The sequence below is a fragment of the Orcinus orca genome, chromosome X, assembly GCF_937001465.1.
Source record: "Orcinus orca chromosome X, mOrcOrc1.1, whole genome shotgun sequence".
Lineage (NCBI taxonomy): Eukaryota > Metazoa > Chordata > Mammalia > Artiodactyla > Delphinidae > Orcinus > Orcinus orca.
In genome coordinates this window covers 31,541,168-31,558,271 of record NC_064580.1, presented here as the reverse complement: position 1 = coordinate 31,558,271, position 17,104 = coordinate 31,541,168, and the positions used below count along the sequence as shown (strand labels likewise).

General features: G+C 35.6%; 1 protein-coding gene across 1 annotated transcript in view; it reads left to right on the top strand.

Moving 5' to 3' along the window:
* The window catches only part of TMEM47 (transmembrane protein 47), a 29,137-nt gene extending 12,288 nt beyond the window's left edge, over window positions 1-16,849 (top strand). The window contains exons 2-3 of the mRNA XM_004285507.3: window positions 3,287-3,427; window positions 13,456-16,849. Of these exons, the coding sequence (XP_004285555.1) occupies window positions 3,287-3,427; window positions 13,456-13,634 (320 nt within the window). The 3' untranslated portion in view covers window positions 13,635-16,849. The remainder of the gene's footprint in view (window positions 1-3,286; window positions 3,428-13,455) is intronic.
* The last annotated feature ends 255 nt before the right edge of the window (window positions 16,850-17,104 follow it).

Genomic DNA, 17,104 nt, shown 5'->3' with positions numbered 1-17,104 from the left:
TCGGTATGAAATAAAGTATTACTATTTTAAGGAAATTCAACATGTGAAATTAGGATTTTTTTTTTGCAGTTTTCTATTGTTATGCTGGATATGCATCACTTTCCACTCCTGTATTACTCATTAATCAAATTGACTTCATTATGAAATTATTATTGTCTGAGAGGCCTTTACCTAAAAGAAAATTCAACATTTTAAAATGGTACATGAGGACTTCCTTGCGGGGCGCAGTAGTTAAGAATCCCCCTGCCAGTGCAGGGGACACGGGTTTGATCCCTGGTCTGGGAAGATCCCACATGCCGAGGAGCAACTAAGCCTGTGTGCCACAACTACTGAGCCTGTGCTCTAGAGCCCACGAGCCACAACTACTGAGCCCATGTGCCACAACTACTGAAGCCCATGTGCCTAGAGCCCATGCTCTGCAAGAGAAGCCACTGCAATGAGAAGCCTGCGCACTGCAACGAAGAGTAGCCCCCCTGCTCACAGCAACGAAGACCCAATGCAGCCAAAAATAAATAAATAAATTTAAAAAAAACACATTCTATCAATCAATCAATAGATAGATGATAGACAGATAGATAGATAGATATAGATATAGATATAGATATAGATGAGGTATAGACCAGGGGTCAGCAAACTATTGCCTGACAGACCACCACTTGTTTTTGTAGATAAAGTTTTATTGGGACACAACCATGCTCCTTTTATTTACATACTGCCTAGGGCTGTTTTCACACAACACGGCAGACTTGAGTAGTTGCAACAGAGACCATGACTCACAAAGCCGAAAATATTTAATATCTGGCCCTTTAGAGGGAAAGTTTGCCAATTTTTTTCTTAGTCTTGTTCTTTACAAAATGCAAATAAATACATATATTTTAGCTATTCTTTGAGGATATTTAAAGTAGAGAAAATTGATCAAAATTCCTGTTTTATTTTGGATTGAAAAGTAGAAATAGTCAAATGTATGGCATTTTATGCCTTTTGGGCTATGTGAAAGAGCTGATTGGAAAAAAGCAATCTTGTGCTTTTATTTTTAAGATATTTTTAAAGTGAGTGAATAAGTTGTATCTTGATTTAAACAAAATTGATACTTTCAAAATTCTTATTCATTTAAAATAAATTGGAGTAAGTTGCTAAAAGCAATACTCATTTTATGAAAGTAATACTCCAACAAGAAAATGTTCAGCATTGGCTCTTAAAGCCTCCAGGAATTTGATCGATGTCTGGATGGATTGATTTTATTATTATTTTTTTTGTACCTCAAACATTTAGATATAATGAAAATTTGATTTATTATTCAGAAATTTCAACTTATAACTTTTCAGAAGGATTTTTATTATGTTAAAGTGCAATAAAATTGTGCTATGCATAAACTTTTTCAAAAAATTTAGAGACTTCCAAATGTAAGGATTGTTCTTTTGTTTTTTTAATTCAAAGCTACATGCTTTTATGGAACAACAACAAAAAAACCCCACAGTATGGCTATCCTTTTAAACTCTAGTTGAAAGCCAGATATACTTTTGTTTGAAGTTATATTGCTTTGTTACAAATAGATGGCATAAAAAAATGCTCTCCACTTTCTTGTGATTCATCTTTATATTTTAAGGAGTATGGACTTGTTCTGTTTTCTCCCTTGTTTGTTTGTTTATTGAATGCTGTGCGATTTCTAGTTCAGTGCCAGCTGTATTTCCAGAATTTATTAGGAGGAGAGGATGTGGAAGAGGATGCTTGAGGCAGGGTTATACAAGTGTGAATAAAAGAAGGAAATCTTAGGGCATTGTAGGTTCCTCTACTTGTCCCTTATCCTGCAGTGGTAAAGAATGCACTTTGGGAGCTGTCTGGAGGGATAATTTCAGAGTGCAGCATCAAAATATCATGAGTTCTTGACTTTGGATAGACTGCATTGCAATTTAACCATGGGTTAAAGTCTATTTTTATTTCTTGCACATACATTAAAGTGAGGACCAGAAGAGGCAGCCTGGGACTTTGAAACAAAACCCACGAAAGAATGTTCTCCACAGTGTCATTTTCTGTGATGCTTCCTAAGCTGGATAGTGCTTTTATATATTCACTTTACTTCTTAGAGAACATTCTACTCTTATAAAATGGAAAATGGGCCAGTTTTGTGTCATATTCTTTCTAAATCTTTATTTTATAAGAAATAACAAATACATTTCAGTGAGGTTTCGGTTTCATTCAGGGCATGGGAGACTCAAAGTATCTGTACAGAAGCCTGCACATAGTAAGTGGTTAGTATATGCTTACTGTTAACGCGTGTGAATGAAGAAAGGAGCCAAGGAGCCACTTAGAGTCCATTCTGGCACCCTGGGAATACTTACTTTCAGAAACCATCCCTATGGTGGTAAATACAACAGTAAGATTAGAATGAAAGGAAAGAGAAGAGGAAAAAACAAACAACAAATCTTCCTGATGCTAATTTGCTGGGGGAGTTGTTTTACTTGGGGGCGGGGGAGGGAGAGAAAGGCAATTAAAAAGTTGGGTTTTTCGTGTGTGTGTGCAAAGGAAGGCTTTCTAAGAAAGCACAGCAATAAAAAAAAGAGTATGTACTACAGCCACATGCATCAACGTGGTTGAATATCAGAGACATAAAAGCCAGACAGAAAATAAATACAGACTTAAAAGCCAGACATCAAAGAATTGATACCATTTATATAAAGTTTAAGAAAAGGCAAATCTAATACGTAAATAATGTTGGTTCGTAGCCTGGGTAGAAGGGTGATAATTGACTCGGGAGGGGCATGAGGGAACTTTCTGGGTGATAGAAATGTTCTCTATCTTAATCTGGGTGGTGGTTACGTGGGTGTGTAAATATACATGAAATTCATCAAGTCCTCTACTTTCTATACTTATGATTTGTGAACTTTACAGTTCAATAGAAAATTAAATAATAATAATAATGACAATAGGTTGTGCAGGGGGCACCAATTTAGCATGAATGCTTAATAGAGTCCTTGGAAGAAAAGCATGGCAAACCTGTGGTCTAAAAACTGTGCTTAGCGAAGATTTCAAGGTGGGTCTGGAAGGATAAGTGAGATTTGGGTACATGGATAAAAAAGATTTTTAAAAAAACCCAACTGTGTTTAGCTTAGTGTAGGAGACTTTTCTGAATAAGGACATTTGTAGTAATTTTTGTTGCAAAACATCTCAAATCCCAAAGGATGCTTGGTATGCAGTAAAATCACGTCTATTTAGCTGCAGCAAGGTGACTGCGGCTGAGCATAGTGTACTGCTTGAAAAAAGCAATGCCTTTCTTTTTTCTTTCCAGATTGGCAGATTGCTACTCTGGCTTTACTCTTGGGCGGTGCTGCCATCATTCTCATTGCATTCCTGGTGGGTTTGATTTCCATCTGCGTGGGATCTCGAAGGCGCTTCTACAGACCTGTTGCTGTCATGCTTTTTGCAGCAGGTAAATATATTCATTACTTTCAAACATTAAAGTTTCATGAACCTTTCTACCATCCTCCCTTCTCATGCAGAAACAGTAATGTGGCTGCTGTATTACCTACAGATCAAGAGGCATTTGTTATATTTTAAGGTAAATTGGCTACAGGTTTATCATAGTATCAGTTTTCAATGTGTTAAGCATTTCACAGAGCACAGTGGCAATTTCTAAACTTCGAACTAAAACACGAATAAATAATGGCTCTTGACAAGGGCTGTTGCCTTAGGAATTGCAGCAGATGTGTTTACCAACAGTCTTTCTTCACATCCAGTATTTTTTTCCTCCTTTTACTGCCCCCTTGGTGATCTTAAGGCAAAATTGTTTTTTTCTCACATAAAACTGAAAAAAAATTCCAATATGTGTACTCTTAAAGGTATAAATCTGTTTTGAAATAAACATGGTTATACTGAAAAATCATAATGTTTAACGTGACCCGTCAGACAACTCAATCGTTTGAGTTCAATGGCATATTCATTAATTTAGCAACCCATCTTTCTATGAAGCACAGCTTGGATTAAAATATCAACCCAGGTAAAATGGAACTTTTACTAAAAGTCAGGGAGCTATTTAGAAAAGGGGCTTATAAGACTAAAAGCCCAGTACATTATTTGATATGAGTTTAAGTTTCATTTATAAGGATCTCCTTAAATATTCTTATAAATGACTGAAACTGAAATATTCTTGTTGGTGCCTTCAATTTATCCTGTCAGTCATATCTGATTTGAAGACTGCAAAATAAGCCCCTGTGACTGTCAACAATGAAGACACTGAGAGAACCATCTAGCCTGTTAGATGGATTTTTTAAAGCTGTTTAAAGATGGGAATAGATGAAATTTCTCAGGATTTGAAGGGTCATTTGGTCTAAAATTATAAAATCAGAAGTGTTCTGCTGCCCCCTGCTGTTTGTGTTCATCTTCTTATACCCATGAAGACTGGTCAGAATGCAAGGGTCATAAAAACAACGGTCCACAGGGCTGAAAGAATGTAGAAATAGATCTAATTAAAATCTCTTAAGTGATGTGCTCAAGATCACATAGTAGTTACTGGTGGACCTGGGGCTAGGAGGCTACTGAATCCTAAACGGGTGGTTCATTCACTACTGGATCCCTCATTCATTCATTCACTCTTTACTGGGTACCTATTATGGACTGGACATTATATTGAGACACCTATAAAACTGGCTAAATAGCATGACAGATACTTTCTAATAGAGTAGAAAACACTATTACAAAAAATATTTTGAAGTCTTAGGCGGTGGCCACAATATCATTATATTGTTGATCTCATGTAATAAAGGTCTCTATTGTGAATAATTTAGTATAACATGAAGATTCTCCTAAAGATTCCATCATTCTGCAGTTTATTTCTCAGTTCATGGATTTGCCACGGCTCTTTTCCTATTTTTACAATGAAATAACTTAGATATTTTAATTATAGTATAAGTTTATCTTTGCAGCTAGGATTTATTAACATAGTGATTAGAGTCAATTATAATAGAATTTCTTGATAAATTGTTCTGAAATGATATACAGTTCTTTAAAACTGGAATTATGTTTTGAATAATTTTTAGAATACTCATATTTCTGATTTATGAAGATATAGAGACAGTCTAGACATTCTCTTATAAATATCCAGTATTATTGTGCTACCTAGTTACTATCCCATTTAGCCTTTAACTTACTCTATAATGGCATATGCAGAATCTATAAAGAAATCTGTTGTTTAAAGCACCTATTATAAACATTCTTACAGAAATAACTGGAAGTTCCAGTTTTTTCTTAAAAAGTTCTATAGTTTTTCCCAAGTATAGCAAAATTTGTGAAAATGTGAAAATAAGCACTGGTTGTAACAGAAAACATATTGTAAATGAGTATAAGTTAAAGGTAATGGATTTGGTCAAAAAAAGATTTTGATTTAACTCTCGCTGCCACAAATATTAGTAAATTATAAAATAACGAGACGAATCCCTAAAGCAACATTCATACAGTATTATTCTACCTGCCGAGACCGAAAATGAGCATTATACTGCTACATTTTAAAACTGTACATGTGCTGAGATTTAATTTTACTCATTCTCTTTTGAGACTGCTTATGGAAGCTTTTCTTGAAATAACCATTAGTTTAGCATTCACTTTGCATATAAGCAAGGTAAAACTTACTGGTTATTTGAAACATGTCATGAAAAAATTTCTCTCTCCCATCTGCAAAAGCCATTAAAGAGTTGCCTGTAGCTGACTTCTGGAAAAGATATTTATTAAACATAATAATCCATTTATGATTTGGATGTAAGATTAACAAAGTTGGAAAATCTGCCTACTTGAAACAATGCTAGCTAAAAATCATGGTTGTTTATCTTGCTTGCTTCTTAGGAAACATACTTATTCGAGTGGTTGGCTTGTCTCACCAGTTTAGTGATTCTTTGTAAATGTGTATTTGGGACTATTTTCCCTTTTTACTCATCCTGGTCTGCTTGAAAATGGTCTGTATTTCTCCACTTTTCTCACAATATTTTCTTCTCCAAATAATATTAGGCTTTATCTTGGTATTCACACACATAGGGAATGATACTTATCTCAACTAAGAAATATTCTTTTTTTTTTTGCTTCTGCTGAAACTTGCAGTACATAAAATCAAAACAGACATAGCACTACCACTTGGAAACATTTCTACGCAGAACTACATCATTAATTCAGTACCATATGCAGTGCCTGGTACTCTGGGGCACTCAGTAAATAGCTGAGTGAATGACGGAAAGAAGACTGAGGAATGTGGTTTATAATCTGATAGGGAAAAACAGGCATGAAAACAGCTAGCTAACTGTAATTTGTTTTTTCTTAAACCATTTCTCTGTTGGCAATTTATGAAGCAGCAAATTCCCTGTGACCACAAATCTAAGACCAAAACAGCTCAAAAAAGTAACAGTTGTAAAGATTATTTTTCATATATCCATATTTTCATTCATTTATTTAACAAATGTATGTTGGGTGCCTATAGTATGCAACTTCACTATCTTGGTGTTAGATAATATACTCTTAAAGGGTTTTTACTAAAAGCTGATGATTAAGTCTTATAAACACAGCTAGACAAATTTTAGAGGTTTTCTTGTCTTCTCTTTTTCTCTGAGGTCCTTGATTTAGGGTGGGTTTGCTACCTGCTTGAATAATTGCTAGAAGATCTAAGAGGCAGCCATCGCTGCAACCCATCTAAAACATTGTCCTATGTTCCACAACTCTTCTACCTTCGGTCCTACAAATTTAGACTTCAGAATAAGATGTTATCTATAATGATACTGTTGATGATAATAATAATTAACTGAGCACCTACCATGTGTCATACTGCTAGACCTGTAGCACACTGCTATCTCTGCTATAACAGTCTTAAGATTAGGTATTTATTTTCCTCATATTATCAGTGAAGAAGCAGCCTCAGAAAGGTTAAGTAATTGTCTGGTGTTGTCCAGCTAGTAAGTTGCAGAGCCAGGGTTTCAATTCAGGGCAGCTCTCTAATTTGAGAGCCCAAGTGAGGTTTCAGGAGTTATCTGTACTTGGGTACATATAACACATAGAAAAATAAAAGCCGAATCAGCCTTGAATTTTTTTTTTTTTTTTTTTTTTTGCGGTACGCGGGACTCTCACTGTTGTGGACTCTCCCGTTGCAGAGCATAGGCTCCGGGCGCTCAGGCCCAGTGGCCATGGCTCACGGGCTCAGCCGCTCCGCGGCATGTGGGATCTTCCTGGACCGGGGCACCAACCCGTGTCCCCTGCATCAGCAGGCGGACTCCCAAACACTGCGCCACCAGGGAAGCCCCAGCCTTGAATTTTTAATTCAGCTGCCAACTGTGTACTGCAGTTGGAGTCCATCCTGTAACTCCAGTTACTCCATCTCTTGGGAGCAACACCTGAAGGATGGCAGCAACTCAAGGTGTCACAAAGACCACAAACTGATCAGTACAGCATGACTGAAACATAGTACATCATGAAAACTGTGCACATGTCCAGTACAGTTGACTATAGCATGTTTTTTATTGTGTAACTGACAATGACAGATAATGCATGAGGAGATTCTGATACCTGACATCTAGTTCTCACTAAAGACTTGGTGAAATTAGAGGGGTTGCCTTTTTCTGGGTCCTTTTCTCTTATTGTATGGTTTTGCAGATCTTTTTATGCCCCACTGGGACTTAGGATGATTGTTTCCTTTTTCTCCCCCATGGCCTTTAAGACAAGTTGCAGAAAAATCTGAGTCTTTCATAATTCAGATTTTAAATGACAGAATCCCCACTAATTGTATTATTGAGGATGTTCCTTTCTGTTATATCTGCAGAAAGCCTCCTCTAAATGATTATTTATGCAGAATGGGGATATTTTGGGAGGGGGGTCCTGCAGCTGCTTTCCATCTCTGATTAGAGGCTTGTGTATTGCAGCCCTCCTCTCCATCCTGTCAGGCACAAGGAGATGGCTGGAGGTATTTCAAGTCTAGATTTTGACAGAAAAATCAGTGTCCAGCTTATATTTCAAACTAAAAAGGAGTTCTATTCACAGATCTTTATCCATATCAAACTACCCTTTGGTTAGAACAGTTTACAGTATCACCATCAAAATTCATTTCATATGTACTGCTTAATTTTAAGTAGTTATAGATTAAATTAAAAAGGAGAGAAATTGATAGCTTCATGTTAACCTTTCATGGGCAAATGTTTTTTATTCTACAAATATTGTTTCCTTTATGTAAATTTGATATTTAGGGGACTTGGCTGGATAGTCCTATCAATTCTGTCTTTAAATTATCTTCTAAGTCTGTAGTTTCTTTTTATACACCACCATTACTGAGTTAGTTGAGGATATAACTCTTCCTCAAGTGCAACATCTCAGTTCCCAAATTTGAACTTCCCCCTAATTTATTTTTCTGTGGTAACGTCTGAGTTAAACTGTCTATGTGACTCCTTCCTTTCCCTTTCCTGGAATCCAGTTACTCAGTTTTTCTTTTATAGTCTTTACTTTCCCTGACCTTTCCCACTGATGTTACCTTAGTCATCACTGTGCACAGGAATCCATGCACTGACTAACCTCCTAGGGGCCTGTCCTCCTCCAGTCTCCTCCCTTTTAGGCTGTCTTGCATACAAACACATGAGATGTAGTTCTGAAATACAAATCTGGTCTTGTCACTTGTTCCTTTGGTTTCCCCAGAGGCAGAATCTGAAGCAAGGAATCAAGTGCAAGTACTTAATCTGGGAGGTAAAAGAAGGGATATGGAAAGAAAGTGAGACAGGGAAGAGAAGGCAGCCAATAAAGAGTACATTATCAAACCAGTGGTCACTGTAAGCACCTGGAGCTTAATCTTCCTGGAAAAATTTTGGAAACCAGTGCAGAACACACCCCTCAGAGTTACCTCACTGGAAGGACTAGGGAATTGGAGTATTTATAAAGCAAATGCTGATAGTCATTGGTAAGGGCTGTTGGTGATGATGGGGAAACAGCAATGGTAATTTCCCAGAACACTGTACCTGCCTCGGAGTCAGGCAAAGTAGCTTTTGTGGCCAGAGGAAAAGTCAGGCAAAGAAGTGCAGGTGCTGACAATCGAAAGTCAGGCTGACATATACTGAAATTATGAGGATGAGAGTATATGGAAAGCGTACCAACAGCATCTACAATTCAAATAACCTCTGAAATGTCTCCCTATAGAAACCAGTCTGTATTTTTATGACATGCTAATAAGTCTTTTATAGTCTAAACCAAACATCTCCATGTGACTGTGCCCTTCATTCTACCCATGTGAGTTTTCTATGGGCACAGCCTTTTATATCTCCAAGCTTTATGGAAACTGCTGCTTCTTCCTAGAGGTATTTTCATGTTTCTCTTCTGACCGAGTACTGTCCATCCTTCAAGAACCAGTTCAAATAGTGCTTCGTCTCTGAAGCCCTCCCTTCTTTCTGCAGGCAGAAGTGGTACTTGGAATATCATTAGAGCTCAATAAACATGATGAACGGATTATAAGTGAACATGCCTCTACTACTACTGTTGAACACATTTGTTTGTATCTGTGTGTCTGTCTCCACGATAGAGTATGAAATATCAGAGGACAAGGGCCGTGTCCTATCTGTCTTACCTCTTTCACCTAGAATGCAGTGGGCATCCAATAAATGTTTGTTGAAATATTGAAATATCCCCATGTTAGAAAATATTGACTATTTGAATATTGAATATTTTGAATATTTCAATATTGAAAACATTGAAAAATATCCCCTTAAAGAAAACTAGAAATAACACAAGAACCTCTAAGTTCTTGTCATGTTTCTGTCTGCACAATTTCATGGCTGGTAGTTTTGTTGCCTCTTTTCCAAAAAGTAGGGAGGGGGAATAAAATGAACCTCAAGTTCCCTTCAAATTCTAAAACGCTATACAACTTTACTTATGCCTCTGAGATAGAGCATAGAAAATACCACAGCCAATGCCTGTTATGTTTCATCGATTGGTGGTAAAGTAGAAACATAGTATGGTGTTATTTTCTTGAGTTCTGGACTCTAGGTGTGTTTGTTAGTTTCCTTTGCAGCATCTGTGAAAGGCAAGGAAACATTTTAACCTGCATCTATATATTATATTAAATGAAGAAAATTATTTACAAATGCAAGATTATATTTTTTTCTCAATTTTGCTATTACATGCATTTTTCTCAGTGATTCCAAAGGGATTAAAATAATTCAGAAGCATAAAGCATTTTAGGGTTATTTTCATCTGGCAAACAACACAATAAAGTTCCATCTCTAAGAAAGCTGCTCAAGAGAGAGAAGGAAGCCAATGGAGCCTAATGGAGTCGTGTTTCTACTTTTCCCACTAGAGGGAAACTATATCATTATATTATACCATGAAGACCAAATATTTGCTAAATAAAACACATTGAAATGAATATTAAAAGCAGGATAGGTGAACACCTCACTCCAGGAACTGGCTGATTCACAAAAGAAGCAGTATAATCCTTTTAGAATATAATTCAGATCAGTTTTTACTTCTCTGTTCACATTCCTCTTGCAGTTGCTCATCACATTTAGAATGAAATCCAGACCCCTGACCATGGTTCACAAGGCCATTCCTGAATGAGCCTCTGGCTGTCTTTTCTATCTCATCTCATGCTGTTCCCTTCCTTGCTCTCTGTACCGCTGTACTGCATCCACAGCATCCTTACTGATGTTCCACTGTACCCAGTGTGCTCCTGCATCAGTTTTGCACTGCCTGTGCCCTCTACCCAAGATCGCTCACTTCCCACTACATTGACCTACACCCCTCACTTCATTCAGGTCTGTGCTTTAATGACTCCTCCCCAGAGAGGCCTTCTTCAGCTCTCATCTAAAAGAGCAGCCTGCATCCCTCTGTCTTGTTTTCTTGCTTTCTTGTATTTTCACGTCTCTTAGCAATACCTGCCGTATTCTATATTTATTTACTGATAATGGTGTGCCTAGCCATGAGGGTAGCAACTCGTGTTACCAGTGCCTTAAACTGTGTCACTTTAGAAACATTCAAGTATTTGTTGAATGAGTAAATGAATTTTACTGTTTCTAATTCACATTCATATTTCAATCATATCCTGGCAAGATCAGTCATGATTTGACTAGTGGCCAGAGTATAGAAACCAAAGGAGAAAAATGCTTTTCTTTTTAATTTACTTAGTAACTTTGGATTTTTTTTTCTGTAGTTCATGGTTGATAGTAATTGACTTCTTGTTAGTTTTAAGACATTTAAAACATGAAAGCACCCTTTCCATCACAAAGGCACAGAGCCAGCCAGTTTTTAAATTAATACACATTTAGCACTTACTGGCTGGAAATAGAAGTGTGGATTATATAATATGCTGTTAATTGTTCTAACAACGACTTAAAACTTTTTCTGAGATTTTTAAACTATAAACAACGTGTGATTTCTGTTTTGAATGTTGAGAGATTCTCCTGTTATATGGACCTACTTATCCATCCACTGTCAGTAGTAATGTGGAAGTATGGTAGGCTAGTGCTGGCCCAGAGCAGTGTTGAGCTACATGGCAAAAATGTTTGGAATTCTTATATCTGCTTCCAGAAAGGTCATTTCACCCCTAGTCTGAGCGTTATCGAAAGTAATAATTTTGAGGAATCATGCCCCCTCATGAGTTTTCTGTAGTTCATCAGTCTTATGCCAGAGATAGATGACTGTTAATGTAGACTTTCTAGGAACATTAGTCATATTGGTATTAATGATATTTTACAGGTACTGAGAATAGATGAGAGTAGATTTTAAAGCAGGAAATTCCAGTTTAATTAAACACACTATCCATCCTCTTGCTGTTTTCAAAAAATGTAATAAGCTGTATCATTTTTACTGTGTCAAAGTTTACTCTTGTCTCCTACACCTTAATCATTCACATTTTTGGAATTTATGGTATTTTTAAGATGAGTTAAATAATAATTATTTTAACCCAAAATTTACGTTATATATCAGGGGTTGGTAAACTTTTTTTTTTTTATAAAAGGCCAGATAGTAAATACTTCTGGCTTTGTGAGCCACATGGTTTCTGTTGCAGCTACTCAACTGTGCCATGGTAGTGTGAACAGTAGATAAATGAATGAGCCTGGCTGTGTTCCAGTATAACTTTTTTTCAAAAACAAAAAGCAGGCCAGATTTGGTAGTTTGCCAATCCCTGTCACATATTACTATATCTCAGATTTTTCAGGGTGAAGATTGTCTCTTGAGGGTGGAAGCCATCATATAGTAGAGAATAAGGCAGATGCATCCCATAAATTCTCATTAAATTGATTTAAATAAAATAGAAGGGAATTCCCTGGTGGTCCAGTGGTTAGGACTCTGTGCTTCCACTGCAGGGGGCATGGGTTCAATCCCTGGTCGGGGATCCCACAAACCGTGCGGCGTGGCCAAAAAAAAAAGAAAAAGAAATTATATAATAGTTGATCCAATAGAAAGTTATGATTTTGAATGGAAGACATCACCTCATATATAATCCAGTGTCTCCCATATAAATATCCACTGGATAAATACCGACTGCATTTTAGATATTTTTTTAAAAAGCACCTCCCCCTTCCCGATTAACTGGTTTCTTTTATTTTATTAAGTATGACTCATCACATTTCCCCTTTAGCCCTGCCTAAGAACTAAGATTTAACTAAGAAGTAAGAGCTAAGTTTTGTGCCCTATTGTGGTAGACATCATTAACTTAGGTTTTCTAGTACGATTACCTCCCATGCCTTCATAGACTTAATTCTTTTTTGAAAGTAGGTGAGGAATAAATATATAATATATTTATACCTGTTATATCTAATAAGGGTGTAAGTTGGTGTGGCTTCTTGACAAAGATGACTTTTGAACCCATTTTAAAAGACGAGAGGTATGGACTGGATGAAAAGAAAAGAATAAAAATAGTTTTTGATCAGAGTAAGGACATCAAGGTAGGACTTGGAATATTGGGCTGAGTTAGATGATATTGAGAAGTGACAGCAACAAAAGCACATCTTGAATCACAGGTACACCGGTTTCATCAGTACAGATGAATTCAAAGTCCCCAATTTCTCAAGAGTATAAATAAATAACAAGGGTTTTTAGCTGCTATTTGGGGTCACTATTCTTGGGAAGCTATTTACAGGTGTTGTATAGTGAAACAGTTTAGCTAAACTAGTACTACTTGCCATAATAGTGATAATTATATATGTGTTTGTAAAGTGAGAACCATTATTTTGTATGTTCATATAAATTATATTACACTAATTATTTCATCAAATACTATTATAGTGATTTGCTAATTATTAATAGAGTAATTCTTACTGTACTGTGAAATAGTGTTAAACAGAAAAAGTTGTCAATATTTTAAAGTGTACCATCTAGAATAAGCAATGCTTCAAATTTTTTGGCTTTTTTGTTTATTTGATTAAAGTGTAATTCTCATACATATGTATATGTGTATATCATTTTATTTCCTGTAAATAACATTTTCCTAATTTTGATTTGCTTTTTTTTTAGTTGTTTTACAGGTTTGCAGCCTGGTCCTTTACCCAATCAAGTTCATTGAAACTGTGAGCTTGAAAATTTACCATGAGTTCAATTGGGGTTATGGCTTGGCCTGGGGTGCAACTATATTTTCGTTTGGGGGTGCCATCCTTTATTGCCTGAACCCTAAGAACTACGAAGACTACTACTAGAACCAATAGTCTAAAATTTTAAAAAAAATCAACCATCCAACAAAAGGATTACATCTGCATCTTTTCTAAGTCACTATTTTCTAAAACACTTGTGGAGCATCAAGCAGTTTGCTCAGTTGATTTAATATCTTTTGCCTTTTGGCTGTCAACATCATAACCAGCTTTTACATCCATTTTAGGGACCTGCACAAATTAAGAGAGCTGATTAGACATAGGCAAATGCTGCAAACTTCCAATATGTTCATGTCACATTTCTTGACAAGTGAAGGGTCTATATGACAGCAACCATTGTGAGAAACTAGTTGGAATGAGAAATGCCTGAATCTTCTATTGCCTGCAGGGGAGCAGCTGGCATAAGCAACGTTTAGAAGCTCCATTGTGCTGACAAGGATTCCTCTGTTAGAGTCCTTATCGCCTGCTTATCCCACCCAGTGACTACATTGGCCGTTGGTTATTTGCTTGAGTGAACTCTTGAAAAGTGAACTTCCCTTCAGCATCTAATGGGGGTTCTGAATGTAACTGGTTAATGATACATATTCCACCTTCAAGAATACTTGTTTTAAAGGGAGGTTATGCTTTGGCAATCAGCATCTCCCTGGGAAGGAAGTCAAGACTTGGAGACATGTGCTTTTCATTATGTGGTTAGAAATTTTGCCTCAGCCATATCTAGAATGAGGAAAAATTGAGTCTCTACTTTCCTTGGGGCAACTAGAAAGAAATATGCATGAGTTGCTTTTGTCCTAAGTACCCTTTAAATCACTTACCAAACATTACAGCAAACAGTTGTGCATATGTAACAAGCTTAAATATTTTTATAGAAGGTGAACCATTAGTATAAATGGTAATAAGTTATTCCCTAGCCCTACACATGCATTTGCCTTTTGCACATAAAATAAATGTTTGCTCTAGTGAAGTGATTTGAACAGTAACCTTGTACACATTTTTAAGAGGCTTAGATCGGTATTCACACTTATTTACCATACAAAAGTGCATATACCCTAAAGCTTTTGCTCTATGTTCTCTACTGTTTCACTGGAAAGTGTTAATAGAATTGTATAAGAAGAAAAACTGAAATGGTGTTAATCTGAAAATTAATGATTCTTCTGTAAGCCCTGTAGTTCAAAAGAGAGTAGCAATTAGGATGATCATTTTGTTTAAAATTCATTAAAATAGAAGGCTGCTTTTTTTCCAAGTATTTTAAATGTCTTCATTAAAAAATAAAGGAATAGTGATAGATTTATATAAATGTCTAAATGTCAATAGAGGAGTAGAATTCATCTGGTTATCACCTGGTCCTCTGAAGTTAACTAATGGGCTAACTGATTTGTGCACACAATTATGATGGATTTATAGTAAGGGAATCATTTATTGACTGGTCAAATGGAAGGAACTATCAATAATAGGGAATAAGCTTGCAACGAGTCTTACACTGCAAACTTGTGTTAATCCTGTTTAATATACAAATTTGGTTAGTTTAATTGTAAACATATTTTTATATCAAATATACAGTTCTAATATAAAAATTATAAATAATTATTTTTGTTAACAAAGACACTATTTGGCCCTCTTGCAGAAAGAAGCATTGGAGAAATCATTTAAAATGTACCTGTGTTCTGTTATATTGCAAAATCTGTTAAGAGCAGGACCACATCAATAGTATTTAATAATTTGCTTTACCTCCCAAAGCAGAGTTCTGCTTTCAGCTTGTCTTAAGAACTGTTGCCAAAACAACAGGAAAAAAACAAAACTATTTTATTATTCAAAGGCTTAAAAAAACCCTCTTATCTTGTGACTTTTCTATGGAATCACAAAGTAAATTTGAAAAACCAGGCTTATTCTTATTTTAGCGATGACAGACAAAAATGATTAAATGCATCCTAGAGAGAAACCTTTATAAAAGTATATAATTCTGTATAGAATCATAAGAAACTATGAGTGGAAATTTTCCAGAAAGATATTACTATTATAGAATCTTTTGAAGCAATTTTCTTGAGAAATAGTAAAATCTGGGCCAGACTATCTTGCTGTTAATTGCATATTATCAGAGCAGCATGAGAAATAACGGTATTTGTTGGAAAGGGATTTCAGCTACTAAACACTCTTTACTGGGAGAGAATCTCTTTATTCCTGAATAATGGACAAACAGTACTTTGGTGCTGACATCAATGAGGCACTTTTCTTAGTCCTAGTAGAGGATGCAGTGTGCTGTTAGAACAATATCATATCTTGAGTCTTACAAAGTTTTCATTCTCTGTCAATATGAAAAGCTGGAAAGTGACAGAATATAGTATAAGCTAAGGCACACATATTTGCTGTTTACTGAGAAGTAGATTTCTTATATAACTTTTTTCCCCTTCCCAGTGAAGAGCCCTATGCTATATTTCTACCATCACTAATATTTGAAAGTGTTTCATTACTAACAAGTTCAATATAACATGAAAGTTGTCATTGTTCATCCAAAATACTGTTTTGTCTATCAGAATCAACACAAGTGAATTTTTCACTCACAATAACATTATGTCTTTGCAGCTTTAGGTTTGTTTAATGTTTTCTTACAAGCCAAACTATTAACTACAATCCCATTGTTTATCTTAGAGAGAGAGAGAGAGATATACATACATACATATAGCATAAAGTACTCAGCAGGGCTAGTTATTTGGATTTCTTGCACAACAATTTAGCTTTTTGTAAGTTCAACATGTAAATTTTAAAGACATAAATAGAGAGACCTATGTGTTTGAAATATAAATGATATATATGGATTAGCATGTACCTGTATATTATTAAACATGCAATGAACTGACTGGTAAGTGACGTCTAATTGTATGGCTAGCAATGTAATTTATTCAGACTGTATTTTTGTACAGAGCAGCACACACTAACCTATGCCTCTGTGTCCTCTTTAATGCCTAAAACTGTGCCTAGAAATTTCATCTGTCTTAAAAAATAAAATATACTCCATGCTGTTTATGCTATTAGTTTCTCTACTGCTGTTATATATTTATTATTTTAAAATATATGACATGTTTAATACTTAAATATGAATTCATGCTATTCTGGTTATTGTTTTTTTAACAGTCCTCTGGGGGGAACCTGTTTATCACTCCAGTGGTTTTGAGTTTGCAGTTTCACGATCAGTTCTTAATTTCATGATTTTTGTAGCTGACATGAAGTTATCTATGTGGAAAAAATAAAAATAAAAGTGGCTTCACTGATGTGGTTTGACTTTGTGTCTTCTCTACTGTGTGGACTCTTTAACAGGTTTCTAAATTACATGTCTTCAGTTCATTTTCTCTTTTATAAAGTATATGTTATTTAGAAAACATAGCTTGATATGACATGTTCATTTTGTGTAAAAAATTTTTTAACTATATTTTGTTTCAAATTATCTCCCAAATCCTTTCTATCTTCTGCAGCTGAGTTATATGAACAATAAAAGAAAGAATATTAAGTGTCTTTTTTAACTTTCT